The 27412-nt window shown below is 39.9% G+C and overlaps 4 protein-coding genes across 5 annotated transcripts; all 4 read right to left on the bottom strand.

The window, feature by feature from the left end:
• Positions 1-487: 487 nt before the first annotated feature.
• On the bottom strand, positions 488-7798 carry LOC147800192 (uncharacterized). The gene is made up of 7 exons (XM_087131248.1): positions 7581-7798; positions 6635-6770; positions 4382-4514; positions 3744-3854; positions 3029-3088; positions 2397-2612; positions 488-2169 (listed from the first exon to the last, which is right to left on the bottom strand). The coding sequence occupies exons 2-7, from the start codon at positions 6665-6667 to the stop codon at positions 1991-1993; spliced, it is 732 nt and encodes a 243-aa protein (XP_086987374.1). The 5' UTR covers positions 6668-6770; positions 7581-7798; the 3' UTR covers positions 488-1990.
• An 882-nt stretch (positions 7799-8680) lies between these two features.
• On the bottom strand, positions 8681-12219 carry LOC110985929 (transmembrane protein 272-like). The gene is made up of 6 exons (XM_022247399.2): positions 11832-12219; positions 11031-11088; positions 10507-10617; positions 10305-10364; positions 9635-9859; positions 8681-9468 (listed from the first exon to the last, which is right to left on the bottom strand). Exons 1-6 carry the CDS (start codon positions 11874-11876, stop codon positions 9257-9259), a joined length of 711 nt encoding a protein of 236 aa, XP_022103091.2. The 5' UTR covers positions 11877-12219; the 3' UTR covers positions 8681-9256.
• Positions 12220-12687: 468 nt separating this feature from the next.
• LOC110985928 (uncharacterized) lies at positions 12688-16918 on the bottom strand. Of its 2 annotated transcripts, none has more exons than XM_022247398.2 (6): positions 16014-16918; positions 15664-15789; positions 15273-15383; positions 15027-15086; positions 14414-14650; positions 12688-14228 (listed from the first exon to the last, which is right to left on the bottom strand). In XM_022247398.2, exons 2-6 carry the CDS (start codon positions 15761-15763, stop codon positions 13960-13962), a joined length of 777 nt encoding a protein of 258 aa, XP_022103090.1. In that variant the 5' UTR covers positions 15764-15789; positions 16014-16918; the 3' UTR covers positions 12688-13959. The 2 variants fall into 2 exon arrangements, with proteins under 2 accessions (XP_022103090.1, XP_022103088.1); XM_022247396.2 differs by having other exon boundaries at positions 15664-15772.
• Positions 16919-17054: 136 nt separating this feature from the next.
• ube3a (ubiquitin protein ligase E3A) lies at positions 17055-27307 on the bottom strand. Its single transcript, XM_022247395.2, has 11 exons — positions 27038-27307; positions 25701-25748; positions 24982-25526; positions 22896-24127; positions 22382-22526; positions 22004-22209; positions 21462-21626; positions 20901-21056; positions 20450-20523; positions 20056-20199; positions 17055-19543 (listed from the first exon to the last, which is right to left on the bottom strand). The coding sequence occupies exons 1-11, from the start codon at positions 27082-27084 to the stop codon at positions 19423-19425; spliced, it is 2883 nt and encodes a 960-aa protein (XP_022103087.2). The 5' UTR covers positions 27085-27307; the 3' UTR covers positions 17055-19422.
• Between the last annotated feature and the right edge of the window lie 105 nt (positions 27308-27412).

Genomic DNA, 27412 nt, shown 5'->3' with positions numbered 1-27412 from the left:
GACAAGCGGGGCCAGTAATATCCTAGCAATACTTGTTTTGTGCTTGCAATTAAATACAAATTATCGATGTGACCAGGAAACAGAAAAATTCTTGATTTAGACCTACTTTTGCCATCGTAAATAAAAATTTTGAAATTTTGATACACAGTTCCATTATCCATGCAAAGTTTGTAATTTTATTCTCCTCCGTCCAATACATCAGTGTTCAAAGACTAGTACGAATTTGGCTGAGACTGGCCAACAAAATGTACACTCCTTCTGGAAAGCTTAGTTCATTAGCAACAAAATGCGCCATTTCATCACAGGAAGTGATCGTAAAATCTCATAAAATACGCTTTTGAACAAGCTACCGTATTTTGGATCATCTGCATAATGGTGCCCTTAATAACATATCTATTGTGGCCCTGCCATGGTTGTGGTCACGGACCTAACTAACACATAAACACATAAGTCTTAAACTAAGTCAATGTCAGAATAACAACATCAGTATAGTGAAAATATATGAGCAACATCTTAATTTATTGCCACCATTGAACTCTTGACATCAACACATTCCTTTAAACATACAAGTTTGGCTGATTTCCAGAAAACGCACATAACCACTTTCAGAAAGACTGTACAAACACTGTTCAACACGATGCATATACATGTACATACATTTCCAGACCCACATCTCTACTTTTTTTCACAAAAAGTTGTACCCGTTTCCATCAGGTTTGCTTCAGTACAGCAAAAAGCTGGATTATCACCATTTGACGATAAATTTTATCTGGTCATTGTTTTAATCTGTGACATAAATATTAAGCAAATTTACACTGAAAATTGTACCTCCAATATGTCTAAAATATCACAAAATAAATGCATCTTTGACTTGAACAGTGTGGAACTTACACCTTGTTATCTACAAACGTCTGCACTGTGGTGGAACACTGAAAGATACGACTGTAAGACACCGTCAAGTACGAGTCAAAAGATTTCAAGATGATCAAAGTAGATGCTGAATGCAATAAACAATAGGGGTATGAATAGATTAAACCTTCTCTGGTGTTGCAGAGACATGCAAAGATATCACGCTCAACCTTTTTCTTCCTTGTACAATACATGTAGTCATTCTGAAAAACAGACGACCAAAATCCCCCAAATTTACAAGAAAACAAAGAAAGATAAAAAATAATGCTCCGCTGTTTTTCAAACTGGAACTGAGTACAAATTTTACCATCTCGCAAACACCTAGACATCTTGCCAAAATTGCAGAAAATGTATCACATTGTAAAATTGAATTTTATCTCTAGTATTCATAACTACCATCAATTACACATAGTAATTTAGTACTGACAGATTTAGAATAAACTAATTTAATATTGAATGACGGCTGTCTCTTTTACTATAGAGTCAAATGAAAGAAAAATCATGTGTTTCTATCCTGTCACCAATTGTATTTTCAAAAGATCTGATTATGTAAAATTTTCTGTGCATCTAAATGTTGAAGATGTGTATGTTATTTTCACTGCTTTTACATTTTTGTATACAATAAATTTAATCAAACATTTGCAAAAGATAGAAATGTTGCTTCACAGAAGAAGCTGCAGCTAATTTGGATATTTATCCCCCTTGCTATTAAGACACGACTTCTAAATAAACTATAATGAGTTGATACCCCAAGTGAGGAATGTGAACATGTGGTACTTTGTGTGTCCTGTATACAGAACCTGAAAGCCTACACTCAAATCATAAACCATAGAATAACAAACTTCAAAAGCAGACTGCACAAAAATAGATATATCTGAAGTTTGTTTTTCAATCCAGGCATAATTTCTTGAAGCTGCTTACCATGAAAATCACGCTAAAGAAAATTCTCGCTAAAAAAAAGTCAGCTGATGATTAGCAAAATTTATACACAACACATCATCAGATTTTCGCTGGCAAATGCAAACTTTTAAAAAATGGCTTCGATGAAATGACAGTTGAAGAGTGACTCCTCTCTAGTATGTCATTCACTAACAGCGGCGGTGGCACCAGCAGCACAGCACACGCAGCAACACACCAACGCCAGGAATATGTAGCAACTTGTTATGATCCAAAATGCAAAGTAGTACAAGGGACCAAAGCAATAATTGGGATCACCCACCATGTCACCAGGTGGATAATTTCTGTACACCCACACATTACCTAGGATTGGACAAACACAAAAATCTTCATCAGCAAACCAGTTCTGAAAAACCATGAGTTTCACTGCTTAGAAATACAGCATTTGTGGCACACCACAATATGATGGAAAACTTCTTTGGAAATGGGCATTACATTAGCTAAGACATCTGTATCCTAAAGAGAAAGATCAAATATTCAAGCATAAACAAGGAGGCTGGAGAAAGGCTTTAAAAATTGAAGAAACTTACCAGCAATAAAAAATGCAAACAAGAAGCAGCCTATGAGACGGCTGATAGAATTTTCTTTTCTGTTTTCCTGTTCCTCAGCATTATCTCCTTCTTCCCGCTGCCTTTTACATCTTACAATCAGATCAATTAGAGACTTAAGAATGTAAAAGGACCCAGTCACAATCAAGTAGATGGGGATTTTGGGTTCCACAGGACAGTCATCTTTGTAAAGGGCACCTGCAGATCCAGAAAGATCAAATTTGAAAGGGTGAAATAAGATGCAATTTAAGGAACATTAACCATTAATGTGAGAGGATTGGTCATTGGTGAGAAATGGAAGTGCGGATGCAGAGCAAATTAAGGAATTATGGTTGGCATTCAGATTGTTTAAATTTAGTTAAATAAATAATGCAATTAAACTTTAATTTCACTCCAGATATCAATGGATGGATCAAATTTAAGCCAACCAAACTCTCAGCAATGTAATAAAATGATTAAAATTTAAACAACTGTTGATTTTAAGAACAACTTAAATGAAGCACTTTATTGCACAACTCTGAAATGAGACTGAATGCTACACAAATGCCAAAGTATGTACACTAATTAGCAACTATATGACAAAACAGAGGGAGCTGAGGGGTACATCTACTTACCCATTACAATCATTGCAATAGGGATAGCCAGCATCACAGCAAGAACTATTGTGACAACAACTGTTGAATAAAACATACAAATCAGAAACTAAAGCAAGATTCTCTTCAGGTACTTTTACTACTCTCATCAAGTTAGTTTGATAATGCTTTATATATAAGTCCCTGAACACCGACGAGGTTATTTCCTTTATGGTACTCAATGTTGTAGCACTCATAATCAAGTCCGTTTTTGGTACTCGGATTTGTACTCACATTGACATGAATGAATTTTGGTACTTGTACTCATTAGGCCCAGTACTCATGGTAAAGTACTCATACTTATACTCAAGTCCTTTTTGGTACTCGGATTGTACTCACATTGACATGAATGAATTTTTGTACTGTACTCATTAGGCCTAGTACTCATGGTAAAGTACTCATACTCATGGAAATACTCATACTCATACTCCACAACATTGTTATTACTACATTATTCTTCTCCCTTCCTAGGCGATGCATATTTAGACTATCAGAAGCAGTACACGTACTATTCACTCGGAGTTTTACTTTACAATAAAGTATTCCACAGCTTTACAAATTATCTCTCATGAAGGCATGCCGCCAGACCATGCTTGCAAAGAGAAATATCAACAAAAGGTTGAAGTTTGTAGGATTCAAAGAATATTCTAATGGAAAGTGAATATACAAAGATTTACTGACATGAGGAGGTACCTACTTGTATTAAGTAAGATGCTGATGAGTTTGACAAGAAAGTGCACTGGTGTGGAGGAGGTCTTCTTAGCATCTTGCATCTTGCCAAAGATTGACTGGTAGGAAGGTGGTGCATCTGTTAAGATGGAAGACATCAATGGAATGCTAGTCACTCATCAGAGAAAACTTAATGAATGTCCAAACCTAACAGAACTTGGCAGAATGCTCACTGTATCTTGACCAACAAGCTTGGGCTAAAAACTTAAGCCCTAACTGGTTAGGCTGTCAGAACAATTGTGTTCACACAGTAACACCTTCCAAAATTATCCAACTAGGCAGGTAGGATGAAAATTTTACTGTGCAAATCTCTTACTGTCTTTGTTGGGTTGTTACACCAACTTCAGGTGCCTTGAATAACAGTGTTCTGTTAATTCTGTTAAATCACTGTGGTTTTCTATTTAGTTTGTTTGCTTAATTACAACTTGTGACTGGCAGGAGTCCTATTTTTCTTTTCTTCTTTTTTCTTCTGAGGTTGAAAATGTAGGAGCAATTATCCAGCAGATACAATCTCATCATAGGAGTTGCTGAAGTAAGCACTGACTACAAAGAGGTGAACAAATGCCAAACGTGCCTTGCAAACCCTGATTTCATACATTAAGATACCTTTAACAACTTCATTATACGCAGGGGGTGGAGATTCCGATGAGGGATCAGCAGGTTTATCACTACTCCCATAATCAGGGGGTGAAGGTACAACATTTGTAAGACCAAGCTCAGGATCTGCATCCTCAGGACTCTGTAAAAAATATATAAGAGATACACATAAACATAAACATATATATATACCAAAAATGACAAGCATTAATGAAAAAATAATTTCAGTTTTTGGGTTTTTTTTCCTTTTAATTTCAAGATAGAAGATGCTCTCAAATCCTCACGTCAGTTCTGGGGATTTGGGAGGATTGATGTTACAATGTATATGGCAAAAAAAGTGTGGCTGACTGCAAAGGGTGCACTGTCTCAAGGTATTGGATCAGACATTGTGATGTTTATGCTCTGCAGTGCTGTGCAGAAATGTAGGCCTAGATGATATGTGAATTTGTCCACATGGCTGTACTCAGTTTCTACCTGGAGACAGTTGGAGGACTTTGAAGGACAGAGGATGGCTCTAAGCCAAAAGGGCCAAGTGAGTTAGCCTTAACAATTTCCCAATTTCCTTTATGTCCTGACAGCTAACCATGGTTTGCCAAACGGCAATGATAGGCACAAACTGCAACTATGACACAGGCAAAGAAAGGTTACAAATATATTCCTTCAAGAACTGGTTATACTGTAATACAGAGAGCAACTGAGCTGACACCACGCTAGTAGCATTGTGGTAAGCACAAATTTATTCCCACCGCGAGGTTGTCAGTCTGTGTCCCCCTTTTATTTTTCCTCCAGAAAAGCTGCAATATCATCCTTTATTGTTCTAAATCAAGTCCTGGATATATCTCACTTTTTTGTGATTTGTGGCTTTGGAAGATTTGAAAGGCAGAAACAGGTCTAGGCCTATTATACATGTAAGCCTAAAATTGCAATAGGCCTCTGCATCCAACGCTATTGGCTCATGGAGTGGGATGATCGGCTATACAGAGCGTGTAAGCACACATTGGTACATTGCGAGTAACACGGTGCCACTGGTAACTATTCAAATCTTCAGGTCTGAAGGGTACACATTTGGGCCCCTGTTGTTCACAAGTGATTGTTGTATACGCAGAATGTATACTCAATTTTTCAGACATCAATAAAAGAATGGGTCCACTAAGAGAATGAAATTTGCAATACCTGCATACCAAGTAATAATATTACTGTCAAAGCTGTTGATGCATTTAGGATTGAGGTAAAAAATTTTTTAAAGTTATTCCTTGCCAGATTAATAAATGTAAGGCAATGCATCGCAGTCCCAGTTATTCCAATCTCATTCTCTTGGCAAAGGGCATCTAATCACAACATGTTTTTGCAGAAGACTGGAAAACGGGGTCAATGACAAGTAAAATGGAACATTTATCACGAAGTGAGGCTCTTTTGTTTTCTCTGAAAGCAATATCCATCATTTTAGTTTTACTTCTTTATAAACAGCTGTTGCATATCAGTGCATGTGAGCACGCTATCGCACAGTGAACGCTTCCTGTTGAGCGGCTTTGTGCACCCAACAGCTGTTGCTTGTATTCCTTCAATTTGGGCATAAATAATGAGGAGCCCTGTGATTGGTCAGTGTGACCCCAGCAAGCTGCAGCCAACTGGCATTTCAACCAGCGCGGCTAAGAATTGCACACATGACGTACAGAAAGTGGCTGTAGCCAATTTCCATGTCTTGTGTATCGATCGCAGCCATAGTCAACCATTGGGTCACGGCTCATCTTCGCATGTAAACCGCATGACTCTCAGACAAAGATTAGGAAATATTTGCACCTTTTTTTGAAAACGGTATGGTTTGGGCCCTTTTCTTTCTTGGTACTCAAAACAAAGGTATGAAAGTTATCTTACATAAAACTCTCGGGGGAAATGAAGCAAAATTTCTATGGGTACTTAACTCGAATTGAATCGCTGTTCGTACCCTGTTAAACGTCATGCATAGCCTATGGCGAAAAAGGCTCTTTTTCTGAGGAGCTCGTGGGAGAGGAGCAGACGTCGGACCCCCACTAGTTCTAGGGCTAGTACTAGTACTAGGCCTAGTAAATGGTAATAGTACTAGGCCTACGTCATGTACGTGTTGGGATTTAAAGTATTCGATGGTCGCAATCACCGAAATACTGATCATAAATGAAAGACACCTTGTGCTATTCTGTTAACCACTGCAGGAGTGACTTTTTCCCAGTGCTCTTGTGACCAATCTTACATTTTTGGTGCAGATTTTCAGAAAGAATGCTTTACCTGGTCCGTCACGATAGGTCCAGCGTCAGCCATGTTGACTTCCTGCCTCGGTATATAGCGCTGAGGTACACAAGGTAGACTGGTTCCCAGTCCTACATCCTCCAACCGTCCCGGTAACCAACCACTTCTAACCTCCCTGAACAAACCACCTGTCACACGTCAGTACACTACAGTCGAGAAATTCGTGCCAGCTGAGTGCGTCAACCTATTTAATAGGCCATGCCTTAGGCCCTCAACCATGGCCTAGCTGAGCTAAGAAAAGGCGTACTCTCTTTTCCCTTTAACATAAGAAATAGAGATGGGTGCACCCCATCACTGGGATGGGATACGCCCACTGCAGTAATTTGGAACGTCAAGGGAAAGTGGTACAGGAAGGGGACTGAGGTGTGTACTTCCAGGGGTGCTCGTGCCCTGGGTGTCCCCCCATATGAAATCTAGAACTGAAAACGATGCTCAAACTGCAATTCATTTTCTTTTGACCATTCCCCGATGAAAAATGTGCGCACCCTCTCAATGTACATGTACATAGATTCCTGCTATGATAGAAAGCAAAGCCTTGCATCAGCAGACCCTGTAGCCTTTTTCCTGATCTCATTGTCAACTGATGGTTTATATATGGGCTAGGGTAGGCGGGGATTCATTGGATGAATTTCAGACTTCAGACCACAATGTTATTTGTTGATTGATTGTTTTTGTGAACAATGTTGAGGAGTTATATACAAGTATTTGCCGATGTGAACTTTCAGATTTTTTTTGGGGGGGGAGGGAAATTAAACGCTTAATTAACCAAGTACACACATCGTAAAGACCGGACAGCGGAGACCAGGGTTAACTTTCCCAGAACGAAATTAAATTAAATCTCTCAAGTCAAAGAATGCAGGAGATCAGCATTTTTACATTCAATAAAAATTATAAGATTGTAAAGAATTTCAAATTATGCAGATACCGGTATAGTGTCAAAGAGTGTGGACTGTAATGACTTGGTCGCAGTCACTGGCAGGTCAGGTCTTAGGTTCCTGGCAGGAGACGGCAGTCAGACTGGCCTGAGGAAGCCTGGTGTTGGGCAAAGGGGGTCCCTTCAGAGTGGACCACGGGACCAGCTAGTCAGCAGTGTGGTGCTGGCCAGAGAGGGAGAGTGCGAGCAAGCCCCTCGTGACGCGGAAAGCTGTGGCGTGAGCACGACACACCCCAGTTTCTATAAGGACCCATTTTTAGCGTTGATTGGACAATGACATAAGTACCCAACAGCTCACAAAGAAGATTGCGGAAGGGTTGGAATGAATGCTAACAACATACCTTACAAACTAGCAGGAATGCCATTCACGTGAAAGCTTAAATTAGTGTTACTATAGGGGTTATATCATACGGCAGTTGATGTTCGTTTTGCAATTGGGGAAAGGCTGTAACGCAAATCCTCTCCTGTATGGATCTTTGTATAGGACAGGTCTCAGTCGCTTTCTCGTAAAGAAAATTCCTTTCTCTTGTATCTGAAAGCTTAACACCTGCCTTCATGTCGTTCAGAAATTTCGAAATCACCCTGACGCAAAATTACTAACGAGTCACTGAGAGCCTCTATTTTGGGATCACTGATACGATCTTTATTTGTTAACACTTTCATAAAAATCAGAAGTCAGAGCACTTTATACATATATAATTTGAATACATGTATTTAAATTGTGTTAGTTTATTTTAATGGAGTAGAAGTAATAAAGTTAGATTGTAATTTCACATGTCATTTTTAATTTGTGAAGTCAGCCACACAAAATATTGTATAATCAAATCACACAAACAACGCAAGTTTACAGGCTAAACACTAAACTTCCATTATTAAACCAGAAAGATTATTGCATGCAATCCACTATAGTCTACCTGGAGATAAAGTATCCAAGGATAACTTAGTTCTTATTAATGGGAAGGAAACAAATCTGATAAATGAAAGCAACCTTGTTGCATACAAACCACTAATCTATCAATGAGAACGCATAGGTATATACTTAGTTATTACACGACTGGGGAAAACCAAACGGATAAAACATGACAGAAGTCTTATCTCAAGACGGATTGCAATCATGATATACTTTATACAAAAGTCACAAGCCTAAAGCAAGAATAGCCTACTCGGGCCAAGAAGAATTATTCTGCATGGTTAAAATATGTGAAAATGCTACTTGCAAACACGTTTTTCACGTTCATTATAAGCACTGAAGGAACACATAGGGAGATACAATGTAGTGGTTTATATACGTGCAGCACTAATGACATTGACAAAGGAGTTGATATTTATAGACTAGACAGGCTACCAAAGGCATTACACATGTACGCACTGGGTACCCCGAGACACTTTCCCACGCAAAACCTTTTCAAATATGAGTGTTTTCTCTTGCATCCCAAGACATTTCGTTCAAGAATGTAGAACATTTTCAACCCAATTTATAACAATGATCACTTCCTGATCGAGAACCGTATATTTGCTAATAGGATGTACAGTGAACAGTTTCAACCAGCTTGTTAACGTTCTTGCAGTTTTGTCTTGATATATAACAGCATTGTCAATACTCCACAAAAAGTAAGATGTATGATTTTTGTCACTCTTCAGGGCCGCCGATCCATGGTCAATATCCACTATTTAGCGCCACTCTGGCTAGAGGCTGCGGCTTTGCAACAAACACAACATGCACACATAAAACATGTGCACATACAACACATCAGCAGTCCCACGACGATGTAGGAGGAAATGGTGACCCAGAATGCGTAATAGTAGAGTGGACCGTAGCAATAGCTGGCACTAGAAGGGTCATTACTGGGCGTCCAGTTGCGGAAGATCCACACATTGCCTATATTCAGACAAAATCACAATTCCATGTTAGCTTATGCCTAAAGCGCGGAACTACTTTTGTCTGGAATGACTATAGGTCTCGTTGTAACCAAAGAAGGCTCATGGTACAGTAAATATTTACAGTCAATTAACAAATACTCTACACAAAACTAGCTGATATTTACCTGCGATGAAAAATCCAAAGAGGAATATTCCAAAGAGTCTGCTGAGCCAGTTCAGAAACTTTACGCATTTGTTGTCATCGGCTTCTTCACCGTTCTCCTGGCAACGGTGACGACAGCCTCTGACATTCAGATCTATTGATAGCTTGGCTTGGTAGACAGCACCAAATACGATCAGGTAGATCGGGATCATTGGTTCCACTGGACAAGCATCAAAGAACACTGAGCCTGGAGTCGAAAAAAGGCAATAGAAAAATTATAAATCTCAAATAATTGCTATTGGTCGTGAAAAAAGGACAGAAAATTGCAATTTCTATGGCTAATAAACACAATAATTACAATGATATCCAACTGTGGAATGCTCTATTCTGATCAGAGAAAATCGGCAGATCTTATCCCAAGGGTCCCCTTGATTTTTTTTATGGTGTTTGTTCATTCGTTCACTTGAAGAGCATCGAGCGCAGTTTGTTCTTTGTGACGCATAGGACCACAGAAGAGTTTCCATTACCGCTTTTCTGTTGGCCCTATAGCTGTATTCAGAGTCCAAAATATCGAAGTCGGAAGGGCTATTTGACTTATATATGCGATTTGAACTAGACATGTTGATAATGGGTGATCCCTAAGAACTGGGGAATTTATTTAGCTCCCTAAAAAGTTCAGGAACAATTCTTACCCATGACGACCATCGACACCGGTACGAGGTAAGACAATCCCATGCAAAACGATGTACAAGCTGCATAAGAAAAAAAACCGAGCCACATTACATTATGCACTGTATGAAGCAAAATGATGAAAGTGGTCGATTCTACATGAAAAAAACAGAATTATGTTGGCTTTCAAATGGAGTTGGACATATTTAATGAAGTGGTCTCTACCTGTTTGGCGCACGATGTTGGTGGACTTGCCGACGAAGTGCGCAGGTGTTTCTGAATTAGCCTGGGCCTCTTTGATCTTCTCCATAATTGACTGGTAGGAAGGTGGGGCTTCTAAACGAATAAAATGCACAAAAACCTCAACATCAGAAAAAAAACAATAAAGCAACATTTAGCCTGTGTCACTATAAACTGTAATTTTGCAAATTTTGCTGCAAATCCAACTATCTCTTCACAATCGGGTTTCAGGTACGTAAACCAGTTTTACTCGTCTGTTGCATTTTCGACCCTTTCGACTCATTTTCATCGTCTTGAGTTTGTTGCTAGGAATACCTCCGTTCTTGGCAACAATTTGACTGAGAAATTATGACAAGAAAAGTGTGGACCCTATAGGCCTACATGCACATGTCTATATATAAAACCGTGATAAAAAGTTTTCACGACAATTACTGTGGAATTGTAAGAAACAGTTTGTGCAAAATTACAAGACGAAAGTGGTCATTCTTTCAGTCCTCCGTTTCACTTACCATTTGGTGCCTGGCCGCCATAAGAAGGTGGTGGGCCATCTTGAGTCAGCTTGACTCCCTGCATCAAAGAACACGTCATGAAAAATATTCACTGAAACGTTCAAAACAAACAGATCAAGAAATTGGCGTAAAAATAGCTCTAATTTAAGATATCAATCACGCCTTCTTGTCTTGTTTCGTCACAATAAATCTCATCCGAACTCTTAATAAATGCCTGGCCATAACAACCTCAAGTCCATAATGTCTGTAGCTTACAGCTCCCTCCCCGAAATGCTTCCTCGAACTTTTTTAGAGGGGGGGGTTCAATACACAGACATTTCTCCGGGCTGTGTACAAACCTGCTGAAACTAGTCTGAAAACTTTATTCCTTGGTAAATGCTTCCTTATATTCCCTTAGTGCCAAAATGGGCATTTTAGGTCATGTTATCACTTTTCTGATGGCTGATAGCCGATGTCCGTATATGGAAATCTTTCCTCAGTGGCTTTACAAATTGTGCTGAAAGGAATTGAGCGAAATTTCCCGCAATCATGTGAATTCGTCTTTTGTGAGTGTATTTTGTCCAAGCCTACGCCTTACAAGAGCCCAGTAGGTCCACCAACTTCCTCATAAATGCCTCGGACCTTGATAATGGACTTCCTCCGTATCCAGGAAACGCGGCACCAAGTCAGAAATGCAGTGTCTGGACCCCATTCATATGAGGCCAGTCACGGATCGTTTAGGTGCATTTTTGTCGCATGTAACAAAATTATAAGGCTGTGTTGTAAAAAGTCATTTCCTCTTCTCATAGAAAGCAATCTCACCTTCTCTCCGTCTGCTACATTGAACGAAGCGTTTGTATGGGCCATGGTAGATTGCAGAACTTTGTCCACAGATTTGTGTACTTCTGTCTACCGTGTATCCACAGCGACTGAGCTGAGTGGTGGAACGCAACCACTCCTTAAAATTCTTTTACGCACGGTGACGCTGTATGTTGCATCGTGGATGCATGCTTGATAACCACCCGCTGACTGAGCTAAGTAAACATCAATTACGTAATATTTATGTGCGTAGTCACGTGGTAACCACTCGTCAGTCAACACGGCATTGTTGCGAGTCACTTTCCTTTTTCCAGAGTAATCCAAGAGACAGTGGTAGTCGCTGGACCAATATGACCTAGAAAATCTCACTGACAAGAGAAGGAATATAAACGGGCTCAGACGCACATGCAACTACACCCGCAGCGGCCCAGCGCAGTCCAGGGACATACTCCACGTTGTGGGTAATCCTGTGTACAAAAGATCACATAATCGATCGAAGCCACTTAAGTGCACGGGCAAAGTTAAATTCATATGCAAAAATATTCCGAATGGATCTATACGGTTGCTGCTTTAAATATGTATCTTTTTTCTGCCGATGACGAAAAACTTGTTTAAACGCACGTGACCATTAACTCGTGTTACATCCTCTTTTTTGTCTATCAAGGCATATGCATTATTCCCGTTCTTCCGCACCTGAAAAAAACTAACCACTATTGTGCTCTAGCAACACGATGAAGCTTTAATGTATGATGTATTTTCACCATGGAAGAACTGCGTCATGCGTGTCAGGCCTGCAGTATTGCGTGGATTAGGCGCGGGCAGAGGCTTCACGGGGGCAATGAAAAACTTCACTCCCTCATTTCGTTCTACATTATTTCTCTTTCTATCTCTCTTTCCTCCCAAAGCGTGTAAAAAAGATCAACAAAATGCAGTCTCGACTTTTTGACACGCCATAAAAGTTCACATGAAACCAGATCCTAAACTTCCGCCCCCCCCCTTGAAAATTTGTGTTAGGACCCACCCTCGAATGCAGACCTATCTTTTTACCTTCTTCGCCTGACCTATCGACTTTTCTTGCACTGGTGTAATCGTTGAGGTCTTCTATTAAAATCGTGGATGGTAAAAGTATGAGTAGACCTTTCACATGAACAAGTAGTGGAAAGAAACTTGTGTGTTTTCACCACTTTGGTTCAGTTTCCATGTGCTGGAGTCATAAAGAAGTACGGGTCTTGCCAAGGATTTATAAAGTTTGACTTGGTTTTTCTTCTGTACAGTTAGACTGCCACATCTTGCTTAGTTTTGTAAGGAAGTCCTTGCCTTATTTACCCTGGTATTCATGTCTTTCCCTTCACCACCCAGGGCCGTCGCTGGATCGGGGGGGGGGTGTCACCCCATTGGTTAGTTTTGTCGGCAAAATCATGGTTTGTCAGCAAAACAAAAAAACGAAGAATGGAGAACGAAACGAGGATGAAAGGAATGGGGATACAGTACACTCATTTTGCGTGAGGCCTGTCGGCACATTTCATGTAGCAACCCCCCTCCAAATAAATGGTTTTGCGACGCCCGCGTCACCACCTTCTTTATTTACCGTTGTATAGCATTAAGGTATTAAACTCTTCAACATATTGTTATTGCCTCAAAGTGTGCTTCTTTTCTACTTATCTTATTTTCACGCGGTTGATTTTTTAAGTCCAGCTCTTTTTTAAGACTGGATAAGCTACTGATCATGCTGATTTCCATTTGTATCTTTTAAGTTATTCGACACGCGAAGGTAATGGTTTGCTAAATCCAACTCTTCAAGCTTATACGTCATCTGGTGAGTCCTGATTCCCAAATATTATTCCCCGTATACTCGCTTAAAGACATATCTTGTTGAGAATAGCTACCAAATATACAAGGATTCACCACAAAGTGTGAGGAAATGTTCAAAACAACTGACTCAAGATTTTGTTAATGGAGTCGCCATTATTATCACCAATATCAATCCATGTCAACACTTGTTTTACACCTCGAAATTTGCTTGTTTCCTGTGCGTTTTACACTTTTACACTTTAACAACAGCACATGGCTCGCAATACCAGCGACGCCAGAAAACATGGACGTAAATTGTTCATCGGTTAATTTCGCCATTTCACTGCTCCTCCTCAATGGATTCGGAGTTTTCGGATTCTCCACGTGCAGCTCGGATCCTCTCAATACATTTCCTGACCTTCTTCAGGATCTTGTAGCAAGTTGCACAGCCTATCAGCAAGCATGTGGTTACCCCACAGCAACACAGTCCTATCAAGATGTAGGCTAAAGTTGTCACCCAGAAGGCAAAATAATAGAGCGGGCCGAAGCAGTAGTTGGGACTGGTAGGATCGTCACTCGGTGCGTAAATGCGGTAGATCCACACATTGCCTATAGAAACAAAAAGCATGTCACAAAATGCCTAACATGGCATTAGAGGCGTGGTTAAATGTTGGAGGGAGTGTCATCCCTAATCCCAACCCCGCCCATCCCAAATTGGACTCTTCTGTTTAACACAATATTTTACAGCGAAAATGAATCACTGTTTGTGCATCATATAAATATTGGCTGATTACCTGCGATGAAAAATCCCAAGAGAAACAAACCAAGGAGTCTGCTGACCCAATTCACGCCGATAAAAAGTTTGTTTTCCTCGAGGGAATCAGACCCAGAACGCTCTCTGTTTTTATATTTCTCCTTGATACCTCTGCTACAGAGATCAATGATTGCTTTGAGATTGTAGACGGCACCAAACACCGTCAGATAGATCGGAATCATTCGCTCTGCAGGACAGTCATTCATGTAGATAGAACCTGAAGTGACAAACAAAAGGGCGATGGACATTTGTTTTTAATTGTTTAGCCAGTGCAATTCAAGCCCCCCCCCCAAAAGAGAAAAAACACAGAGGCATAACGACAAGTGGATTACAAATCAAAAAGGTGTTAGACATCATAGGAGCAAAAGTAAATGAAGCCATGCACTTCCTCAAACCCAGAATAATCTTTCTATATATAATGTAACCCTGATTTGTTTCGCTACTGACACTGCGTCTCTTCTTTCTACAGCTGATAAACTACCTTCCAAATATAATAACTGAAAATTACATGGGGAACATTGACATAAGATTCCACTGGAGCACACGCCAGATCTGATTATTTATTCCGGAACAAAGTGGAAGAACATCCTTACCCAGTACAATCATTGCTATCGGTAGGGCTGTAGACAGAGTCAAGCAAACTGTGGCGAAGACTAGCCAGGAAAGACAAGGAAAGACAAAGAAAGAAATGTCCAATTACAAACTACGCTTCAATCTGACGTTCGAAGCGGCTGTTAGAGGAGGTTATAAAAGCACGAACTGAGGTACTACCCGTGAAAATCTCAAAGCAAGTGCATACATATCACAATGTCCAAACTGATATTTAATATCATGTTTACCTGTGTTTAGCAAGATTCTAATTGTCGTGACCACAAAATGGACAGGTGTTGATGAGTTGGCCTGCGCTTCTCTGATCTTTCTGTATATTGCTTCGTAAGATGGCGGTACACCTACAATAACAGGAAATAAACAGGATCACAAAATCAATATTTCAAATTTTCATCAGAGACAAAAAGGTCATAAGCTCGTTATCACGATTATTTTAACAATTCAGTCATGGCTTGAATCATTTCTTGTCCATGTGATTCTACCGAAAGCTCCTGCTACCTTGTCACATATTTAGTAGTTAAGTATTCAAAAGAGTCCCTGAAAATTGCTCAGAAATGTTTTTAAATGTGATTTTAAAGGCATAGAATCTATGCCCAGTTACTAGGATTTCTATCTCTCTACCTTTCATTGCCTCCTCATCATAGGTGGGTGGTGGGTCACCATCATCATGTGGATTTGTCCCATAATCTGAGGGTGTACTTGATGTAAGCGCCACGTCCATCTCCGTTGTCTGTTTTAAAAGAATGGCTTTGATAAAGAAGGGAAATAGTTTTGTTCATATATTTTGACAGGTTTTGGCAAAAAACATTTATTTAGCAAATAAAAGGCAAAACATTAAAAAAAATAATAGACTTTACAATTCCACATTTCTGTGTTATCTACAGTAACCTAATATGTAAAAAAAAAATAACAGGGAAAAAGTTTAAAACCGACAAGATTACAGTCAAAGATTTCTGTTTACCACAGCATACCTGTCTGCCCAATTTGACTCGTGACTCCTTCAAGTAATCTTGGATCTTTGCCAGCTCAAATAGCCCAATTCCGCAAGAAGAACTTTTAAAAACCAATACAAACTCTACAGTTGAGGAATGTGCGTGACCTGGAAATTGCACGCAAATACATGTTAATGACATTTACATGTATACGGGAATTATCCTACTGGTCAATGTTCAAAGAGCACGTCTAGTTGACTGGTCTTCATCAAACTGGTTTACAGTTTCTGACATATTGCTGTGAGGGTACCAGTAAAAAAAACGAAGCAAAATAAAACAAACAAAAAATACTGGTAGAATAATCATAGCAGTGGGTGACACCAAACCAAGGAAAAATGGTCTCAGTAATGACGTTCCTGGCATAGTCTAAAAATCAAAACCAAGAGATGAGTGGTATGAAGGCTGTGCATTTGTTTATCACACACGACGAACACACTATCTCAAAGATTACGTTTATTGGAAGTGATGATATTGAAATAAATGGCTGTACAATCTGAACCGTCCGTGTGGGAGTTCAAAACCAAACCCTCTCAGACTTATATTAACCCTGGCCAAAGTCCACGCACAGCACTGGTTCAAGGCGACTATCTTTAACACCGATTACAAGTAAACTAGGCTCAGCCAAAGTCCCTCAAATCCGGAATTCAAACAGGCGTTCCTGATTATTGGCAATCATTAAAACATTGCCCACTCCAATCGCCCAACAATGTAATTCATTTGTCAACATAACATGAATATGAAGATTCTTTTTGTCAGAAGTAAAACATACTTGTGCCACAGTGTCGCACTGTTAGAATTTCCATCAAGCTCAAACGTAAGAGGCAAAGGTGTTCCTACTCCAACATGCCTTATCTAGGCATTGAACCAGTCTATGTATCTTTACCAGCTGCACGTAGCTAGGAATGTGAACTCTACGGCCTAACCCACACCTCACTGTAGTCTGCATCAGCAAAGCCAACAAATTCTAGTTTAATGGACACTCCAAAAACAAACATCTGATGGACAAACCACAAAAAGACATTTAATGTAACTTGACAAATATCCTTGCCACTTTACTTAGGAAAACTGTTCGATGAAATGTCTGATCACAAAATAAGAGAGGGTAGTATTAACAGTTACATAACTTGTATACAGAGCTCGATTTCAAAGTAACATTCCTCAGTGTGGGTTTGAAGGCATATACATGTAGTAATTAGATGGATCTGGAGCTCAGTTCATGACATAATATTAAGCAGAAGATACTGCTTGGCTTAGCCAATTTTTGAGCTTTAATAAAAGTAAACCAGTCAGTCACAATACACAAATCTGATTTCTTCCCCTCTGGTCACAGTTCTGGTACAATAAGTTACTGCAAAAAGGTTGAATGGCAGTCTCCCAAGTCAGTTTCACTACAAACCAAACCTCTCAATGTGCAACCATTCACAGACCTTTATTTGCAGAAATAAGGTTTACCCATTACCTGCATTACAATTTATTAATATCTTAAAGTTTGTACATGTTTGGTGTGAGCCCATGAGTGATGTTTGATCAACTGAAAGATCTCTGATCTGTACACAGTAGGCACTCCATCTATCAATAGTCAAAGCTCTATGCACGTATGAGGGATCAGAGAGTTCTCCACTTTCATTTCATTTCCCTACAAAATATTCTTTTTTCTTTTCAATTTCTAATGATTTCAGACGGTAAAGTCCTTACAACTCATTCATCTTGCAATATTTATTTCTCAGTCCAAAACCTGGTTCAAAGTAAGCAGCAAGGAGGGCTGGCTAAAGAGGTAAGGTAAGAATTGATGTCCACTTCACAGTTTTCATCAAGCCTTTTGGTCAGCAGCAGGATGGATAATCAACAGCTCAGACATCGCTGTATATGTACTACCTTGCAAACAGTTGGCCACCAATATCAACAGTTATCATGGTTATTTGAAAAAAAATTATATATTCATACATTGAAATTTTAGACAATATCTCTCAGACATTTTTAATTATAAATAAAACATTCCAGTTTTCAAGCAATGCTGGTTAATTATGGTTGGCATAGAGTAAGACAACGTACACATACCTTATATATTTTTGTACATTCTCTGCAAATAAAGAAGTACAAATTTTACATGTTTCTTACAATAACACAGTGCAAGTCTTTCATCAATCAGTTCCTTCAAATAATGAACCTAAAGTTATCTCTGAAGGCTTTCCAACAAAAAGTGGCAAAGCTTTGTTTTGTGGGTACAGTTAGCCTTATGTGATGGCCCAAAAAAACGAAGCTAGTTTACTGTAAACTGAACTACCTGTCCATCAGTGTGAGATGGCAAATATGTTTTGATTGAACACAGTTCTATTCATTCTATAGATGATTTTTATCATTAACCAAACTTTCTTTGTTAATGAAAGATGTCTGTTGGCAGCAATTATGAGAAAATCTCCTGTTTTATTTCTTGTTCACATCATGGGACACAAAGGACGTGCAGGTATTGCATGTATTTTGGTCAATATTGATGTTTTGGTGGAAGCTGACAAAAAAGTTTGGGAAAAAGGACAGCAACATTCAGTAGCACTTAATCTGTAGCACATTTATAAAAACAAAAATGCGACACAAAGGTTGTGTCCTGGTTTTAATATGCTCTGTTTAGTTGAAAGTGAAATTGATTATATTGAGGACTGCTACGATAAGTGCTCTGGTTAACAATTTCATGCTATTTTATTTCTGGTCCAGTCTACTCTGGGGATTTATTCAAACCTGGCAGTAAGTGAAAGTAAAATGTACAGGGTTTGCAATAGTATTACCAATTTATCAAGATTTAACAAAGGATGATTTCACCTATGTGCTAAATACTAGGCTTATCGGAGCACAATGTTGCGATTCCTTGCTTGAATAACAGAGAAATAAACACTACAGCTTGTAAACATTCAACATTTGAGTCCTGTATGTACTGCAATCACACCCAAGACTGTGAAGCAAAGCCATATCTTAATCAGGTATTTTTGTCAGTGGCTGTGGATTTCCTAGCAGCCTATGAATTGCCAAAACTGCAGTTTTAGTCATGAAAAGCCCCATCCAAGCCTTAATTGTACCTCATCACTAGACGGCTTCACATGAACATGGTGTGTTTATCCATTTATTAGTAAGTCCAACATGCTTAGCATTTGTCAAGTGCCGCCCAGCACGTACAATTTCATATGAATAGTTATGATAATCAAGTCCAATGAACAGGCAATAATTGACTCTCTGGGCAATTTATTGTAGACGTTGTTGCTCTGAGCAGTGTAGACAGACAGTGGTTCAATTTTGATGGATCCAGACTTGTTATTTTCCTTGTTGGATTTTGATTGATTCAGCAGGACAAACCTGAAAGGCGGTCTGGGTTACCTTATGGGATCACAAGGAGCAAACCTTACAGCATACCAAAGCCCTTGGCATGAGTGATGGCTTTCAGTAGTCTCTCTTCCAGCTTTTCTTTGCTGCTGTATTCTGGCAGCAGGAGGACATTGAAACAGGTGTGAGACGTGGGCAACCTGGAGAGGAAGACCAGGATAAGAGTGATTGAATGAGTGCCACAATAAAATGCTCAGAGTGGTCCATGAAGATTTACAGCCCTCTGAAGAGACACAGGAGGTGAACAAACAGCACCTCGAGTGCATGGAACACAGTTCAACTTTTTTATTTGAATCACATTTTTCACTGACAGCACAATCAAAGAAAAAAATTGTTATTGTGGTCTGAATTCATTCTCTAACACCGAACTTTTTGCCAATGACAGCCATATGCAGATGTTAGTAACAACCAATAAATGAGTCTTTGAAGTGCCAGATAACCTGGCTTCACCAACTAAGTTTGACTTGGTAATACTTGAAGTGCTAACGGAAAAAGTCACAATAAAGTTTAGACCTGACACAGAGTGCCAACAAATTTGTGTAAAAAGCTCAGCTTGACCTTGAAAGGTCAACAAATCAAACACCTCTCACAATGCCTCATTGATTTCTGATGTAACAGCAGCAATGGTGGATTACACCAGCCTGTGACTTACCTGTCTGAATCTGGTCCATTCTTGGCAATGATGAGACGTAACTTGGCCAGACCACCGACTGGTACCCTGTCACTCCCAGTGGTGAACATCAGCAGTTTCTTCTTCTTGTCAGCTGACATTCTGTGTACAATCTCCCAGAAGTCCCTGCAAGAACATAAATGCAACACAACGAGTCAAGATCCCAACCCTCTGAACAAAACTCATGCGGTAAATGAATTCCATTTTTCTTATCTAAAACCCAAAGGGGACGATTTCATTATGAAGGTTATCCTGCATATCTTTGAGCACACTTATTTTACAAGTAAAATGTAAAGCATTGTCACAGCATGAATACATTAGCATGACGTTGACAGTGGGGTACAAATCGGACCATTCAATGTGTTACTTCACTTACTTGATGATGGTGGATTCCTTTGTGTAGCCACCGTCATATTCGGTTGCCTCCTCTAGTGCCTCAAAGTCAAAGTGCTGGGGAAAGAACCATAAAAAACAACAATAAATAAAAAGCAACAGACACAATCACGCAACCAAAAATAACCTGTTGGTTGCGGGTGACGGTGTTGCCAAAGACATCCTTGTACCTCTGACAACGTTAAGCAAACTTCAAACTTTCCAGGTGAAATTTCTGCGAACTGTCTTACTTGAAACAAAATGGCACAAAATTAAATGGCACTTCAAATTCAGTCCGAATGCTACAGCAGAAACATGCTGGGTGATTTGAAATCGAAAACACATGTACTACTTTGATTTACACTGCCATGTGAGCCAAGTATGAAGTTGGAGCAAAGTATGCATCCAAGGCTAATAGTTCCACCCACGTCATCTTTCCATTTCTTTTGGCTTACCCTACTTCCACAGACCAGTAGCTCCACTTCCTCAGGTCGGAACCAGATCTTGAGAGGTGATTCATCAGTCACCATGTCAAAGCCACGCTTGAAAGCCTTGAACTGCTTTTCTGGAAGCTTGTTCAGAATGTAGTCCACATACTTATTCACAAACTCCTTCAAGTCACAGAGGAAAAAAAAGGCACACTTCACAGTTTGGCACGAATAAGCAGAGGGATGTTTGTTCTTGCTACTTATGACTAACTTAAATAAAATCAAAGAACTTCACATCAAAATCTTACTTGAAATGTCTGTGCACTAGACTTCTTGATACTTTACCCACAAACCCTGAATCTCTCACAATGTAGTTGAACCTCAATGAGTACTGTGAATATAGCATCCTGCTTATAACAAGAAAATCTTGTCGTCCTAAGTACTTTGTTTTCTTCATTTTTCAGGCTTGACAACACAAAGTTCCTATTACAAGGTAATTTTAAAGTCCCCAAAACTTTTTTCTTAAGGGACTAATACCATCACCAAACCCTGAGTATTAGGGTTTGATTAAGTAAGTGACAGATCCACCTGTCTGTTGTCCTTGGTGACAGGTGTGTTCTCTCCATTCTCAATCAGGTTATGGGTGACAGTGCTGCCAAAGACATCCTTATAGCTGATGACAAAGTTTGTCATGAAGATTTCCTCCACATTCCCCTTGAACTCCAGCAAGGATTTGTAGCTGTTGTACAGAACCTGAACACATCATACAAATCCAGAAACCAGTTCATTAATCATCAGTCAGGCTTTCACTTCTCTTAACAAATTTGGAATAAAATTCTAAACAAGAGCAGAGAAACCGAAAAATTAAAAACACAAGCAAACAAAAAACCTCTGTTGTTGATTGAAACCAGACAAGATTAAACCTAGTACACCAACTCCAAAATCTAAAACCCATCCATAACACTCAACACTTACAAAATAAGATGTGTCAGATTTTGACAGAACATTACAAATTCTTGTTTTGAAATGTGGAACTCTGAATTAAACATACTGTTCTGAGGAATTCACTGCCCAAAACAATGTGAACTGTATAACTATCTCCATCCCCCCCCATAAAAAAATCCACATACAGGCTGGATTGGTTTCAAGTCGTCAAACGTGGCCTTTCTTCCAAGGAGCTTGCGGTAGACCACCATAGGGAACTGTATATCCAGGATGATGTTGTTATAGATGGCCAGACCCAGTACAATACCAATCAATGTGAACTGACGCTCATTCTCAAAGGATGTTGGATTAAACCAGTAGTACTTGGTGTCCTCATTGTAGGTGAACATACCTGGAAATATGACAAGGATTTCACAAAAAAATCAAAATGAATCATGTCAGCAACTTCATAGCTCTGGGTTTTGTTTAGGACAGACAGGTCTCCTACTTTCTTAAAAAACCACAGCTTTTAGTTATTTTTTTCTGGTTCTGAAAGCAACAGATAGAAATTATAGAGTACTGACCAATGTCTGGGTTGAAAATATCCTCAACGACAAGCTGGAAGAACTCCTTGGAGACCCCTCCTTCATCCACTCCTTGCTCTCCCTCAAACTCAACATACAGCTGCTTCTTCAGGTCGGAAGGGTTCTCCATGGCAATGATTTCAAGCTGATAATAACAAAGAATAACATTTGTGAAAAAAAAAATACATGGAACTTACATTTTAATAGCATACTCGCAATTAAATCATCACAAGAGATTCTTTGAGATTTAGCCATTTTATATTGTCTGACACCTTGTGGTAAGCAAGTCATTCAAATTTTATTCTTCTCAATCTGAAAGAATTAATAAACCAATTCCTTTCAAAACCCTCCACAAACACAGGATAATACAGTACATGGAGATGGAAATCATTTCACAGACGTTTCAGATTGTTTTTTAATGAGCATACAGGAGTTGAAGACCTTTGATGCAAAAGGTTTATAACCAATGGCCATGGCCAAAATGAGCATTTACAGAACAACTGCCATTACTTACGTTCACTAGTGCATCATCAATCACTGTGCTTCGTTTGACCTTCAGTTTCAAGTAAGGGTTAAACTGCTCTCCTTGGACAAGGCTATTCAAAACAGTTAGCCTCCTCTCATTGTACATGCGCACTCTGTTATCATAGTAGAGGCCCATGTTCTTTGTGGCAACGGTCAAGATGAAGGGATAGTTCAGAAATGAAAACTGTCCACTCTGTCCAAGGCCATCTTTTTTGTATCGTGCAAAGTCCTCGCCAACATCAATCTGATCACTAAGGGGCTCGTTGTAGAATTCCTCAAATGGTATGAGGGGCTCCGTGGAGTCAAGAACCGAGATGGAGAGCTCCTTAGCTAGAGGATCCTCCTTAGGAAGCTTCTTATCTTTGTTGTCATTACCAACTGCCCCAAGGAGTTCTCTCAAATCCATCTCTTCTTCCTCTTGTGTGCTGCTGGACCTTGCCTTGTCGACTTTCCCCCCTAAGATGTTGGCATAGAAGATGATTCTCATGCACTTTGTGGCTCCTGTGATACTCTCGTCATCGTTCACCCTTCTCCGAGGTGGCTCCAAATGATCAGTCAGCACTTTGCACGTGATGAGCTGTTGAAGGCTTTCCAGTTTTTTTCTGAGGTTGCTGGCCGGGAATTTGGACCAGATACGGGCAAGGGTGGCCTGGGCAGACAGAGGAAGACGGCTAACTGCTTTGCAAAAACTTGGGTAAGCCACTTCCAGGTATTCGGGACTCTGCAGTGATGGATTCTCCATGGTGATGACAAAGACATTGAGAAAGCGCGGGTTGGTTTCAAACTGCGGCACCCAACGGACATCCACCTCAAGGAATTGCGATAGGGAAATGATGGCATTCAGCATCGCATTTGTCACCCTCTCTTCATCAAGTTTTTCCAGAGCTGCATAGACACGTTGGACTGCTTCTATGTCTACCATAAGCTCCCCAGTCCTATTGGCTTGGCTTCCAGAAGCAACTGATTCATCTTCATCCTTCTCCTTGTCATCTATCATCCTCTCCTGCTCCTTCTCTGAAAGCTGTCTGCCAAGGTCTATCGTGTCCTGGTCTGGGGTCTTCACCTTAAAGGGGGGCTTTAAGAAGCTCTTGTTGAGAACCTTCCAATTAGAAAATACCTCTCCAATCAAACGCACCAATGGAGAGAAGTTCTCTTTTTCCTTGCAAGAGTCAATTAGGGACATCATTTTCTTTTCAGAAAGGTGGTCGGGCTGTTTGGGTGCTGGTGTAAAGAAAACAAACAGAGGTCAACAGTCAAGTCCTCTCTCTGAGGTTGCCTTTTAGATTCAATAAAAAGCACAGTGAAGTTCAGGCTAACCGTATCAGAAATAACTTTCATTACTTCAAATAAGCAACTGAATAACAAAGAATGTTAACCCTAACCATCCCAAATCCTTCAAAATCTTCTAGGCAATTTGGAAGATTTTCGAGGATTAAGGCTGCATGGCAAAATTATATTGCTGATTGCGAAGGATGCATTGTCTCAACTTGTGGGTTAGACCTTGTTTTATGTTCAGCCATGTACAAATTCATGCCCACATTATGTGTGAAATCCTCCATACTGCACTCTAGGATACCATTCACACTGTCTCAACATAATGAGAGGAACTGCCAGAAGATTTTTGAGGATTGAGGCAATGGGCACCCCTACAAAGAACATATTCAAGAAATACTGGAGGATTTTGGAGGATCGAGGCTGTACCCAATTTTTTTCATGGGGGCAGGTGGAGGATTTTGAAGGATTGAGGGTGTATCCTCTGAAAAAGATCTAGACGGTTAGGGTTAATTTTTACAAAATGATCATCCCAGCAAGTGACTATTTTGACCAGTAAGCTCCCTGACTCTGCAAAAATCTGAGTAGCAAAGTTCCTGATCATTTATGCCTCGATACATTCATGAAATGAAATTCAGTGTCTCAAAGATGCCAAAACGGACACACCATTGGTTGAACCTGGAGGGGCTGTGACGTAGAGTATCAACTCTATCAGTACACCAATATACCCTTATTAGTTTGGAAAGATTTGATAGAGTTATGGTTAGGAAAGTGTGATAAGAACATGAGAAAGGAATGAGTACCTTGTTGTTCTGGCTTGCCCTTTTTTATGGGTGCACCATTTATTTCAGGAGCTGTGCTGGTCTTGGGTGTCTGATAACTTGTTGATGCTGTGTCACTTGTTGGAGATGTGTTCAGTGATGTATCCATACCCACTGGTGAAGATTGGGTGGTAGTCGAAGCCTCCTCACTGGCAGACTCAAGTGTGGTACCCCTCTGCCCCTTAGGTGTCTGGTTGCTTGTGGATGCATCATCACTGGGTGAATCAGTCAGTTGGTTTACTGCTCCCAATCCTGCTGCCTGACTACTCGAGGGCACGTCATCGCTGGCGTCTTTTCTCTCTGCATGAGTCGTCTTGGCCTGCTTGGCATTCTTCTCATTAGCTTGGCAGCAGAGTAGAGCCTTAGCCTTACAGAGAGCCACTGCCTTAATGGCTGCCTCATTGTGGCTAAGTGGCTTTGTGTTCTTGTTGGAGGCGCAGTGCTCATTAGAGCATTGCTTGTTACCACAGCCATCGATGAGCTGGTAGAAATATTGCTCAATGCGCTTCTGTACGGCAGCACGCTTCCTACAAAGTAAAAACAAGTACTACGTTAACCCTAAAGCTATTGGATCAGAATAAGACTACTTTTTGTTACACCATCCATACCAAACAATCCAACACCCTTAGTACTCCTGCACCACACTGTAGCAATATTAACACACTGACTGGCTCCAGTCTATTCAAAGCACAGTGACTTACATATCATCTGGACTGGTAGCAGGGCTTCTTGAGCTGACTTGACGGGTGCTGTACAGGCAAAATGACATACAGTAAAATGAGTGAACAGTGATGACTTGAACAGCAAGTGCTCTAAGTAACAGTGATGTAGCTTAACCCTCATCCCCAAGGCCTTTTGCTAGGCACCATCCTCAATCCTTCAAATCCTCAGATTAATAAAAAATCGCATTCAGCCTCAATCCTCCAAAATCCTCCCCAACCACCCAGAGGATTTTGGAGGATTGAGGGGAGTTAAGGTAAAGTCTCACTTTCAAGGAGAACATGGGGAATGCAATAATTTCTCCAGAGGTGCAATCTTTTTTTAGCACGTCATGTAGCTAGGAGCATGAAATTTCGAATAGGGAATGGTAACACCTGAAGGGGCCCAGAGGTCACGAGGAGGTTCCTTCTCCCTTTCTCCACCACCAAGTGTAATTTCACTTCTGATAACACTGCTAAATTTGCACTAAATCAGACAACATCAACGTGGTATGTGCAGCAAGATTTTCTGAATTAACCCTAACCTTCCCTAACCCCACAGAATTGAACACCAGTAAAGTGTGTGAATTTGTGGCACTGGGTACTGCACCCCTAAACTGCTTGTACTTTAACATGGATTCAGGCATACCCAAAATAAACAGTTTTTGTGCACAGTTTACTATATGGTGTTGGAATTTGTCTGAATGGGTATGGTTCTTAGTAAATCACTCTGGGGAGTTAACAGATTATCAACACCCCCAATAAAAACATCAGATTTCACCCTCAAAATGACTGCAAATTTACTAGATACCCCACTCAATAAATTAAATAGACTCCGAGGATTGCTTTAGAGGAACTTTGGTTTATTTGATACCAGGAAGATGAAAAGTGCAATTTCCCATTAAAATCCAAGGACTCCCGTAGAACGTCACTTTGGTCATAATGCTCAAACTTTGTCTGTACCTCGGGTGGCATATCCAGTCTTTTCGCAGTAGTATTGAAGGTAAAATTGATGTTTTTGTTCGGCAACTATCACCATCAATAACTCAGGCTAACAGCAAATTTGCTTGTTGGACCCATCCTTCCTTACCTGATTTACCAAATCAGACCCAAATATTAAAAAAAAAAGATTCAGCATATGGTGGTTTGTAATTTGTAATGGAAAATATAGAGAGTAAAACAAGGAAGAAATAAGAAGAACCCATCACAAGTAAGGAGTGGAGACTAACAGACACAATAATGCATGGGCGGCATGTCTGTAGAGAGACATCGACATATCGCCACATTCACCAATCACATCCTACGAATTTTGACCAGACATTTTTGGCTCCCAGTCCCACCTTTCCTCTTCCGCCGCTCCGAAGGATAGATCTTTCGGTGGATTCATACGAAACAATCTTCGCTCTATTCACATGGAAACTTAATGGACCTGAAAATTACAAACTTGATAAAGAAAATACACTATTTATAATGGCGAATTTGCGGCGACGAATTCTCGTCATTTCGTGATGACCTGACTTCATCATACAGTTTGCGGAAGCATTTTTAACGTATAGTTGATGCCAAGTACTTATATCTGCATATCCTTATAAGTTTTCCTGTTCGACCTTTCATTCATCCAAATTACTGGCAGACTGAAACACACATTATACTGTTTCATTAAATAATGTATGGCTCCGATTATGATGAATTTAAGTAATTTACTAATGATTTTA

This window comes from Acanthaster planci, linkage group LG02 (genome assembly GCF_054643075.1).
Source record: "Acanthaster planci isolate LZ-2023a linkage group LG02, COTS_SCS, whole genome shotgun sequence".
NCBI classification, from domain to species: Eukaryota; Metazoa; Echinodermata; class Asteroidea; order Valvatida; family Acanthasteridae; genus Acanthaster; species Acanthaster planci.
The sequence above is the reverse complement of the archived record's forward strand: the minus strand, read 5'-3'. Positions and strand labels throughout refer to the sequence as shown.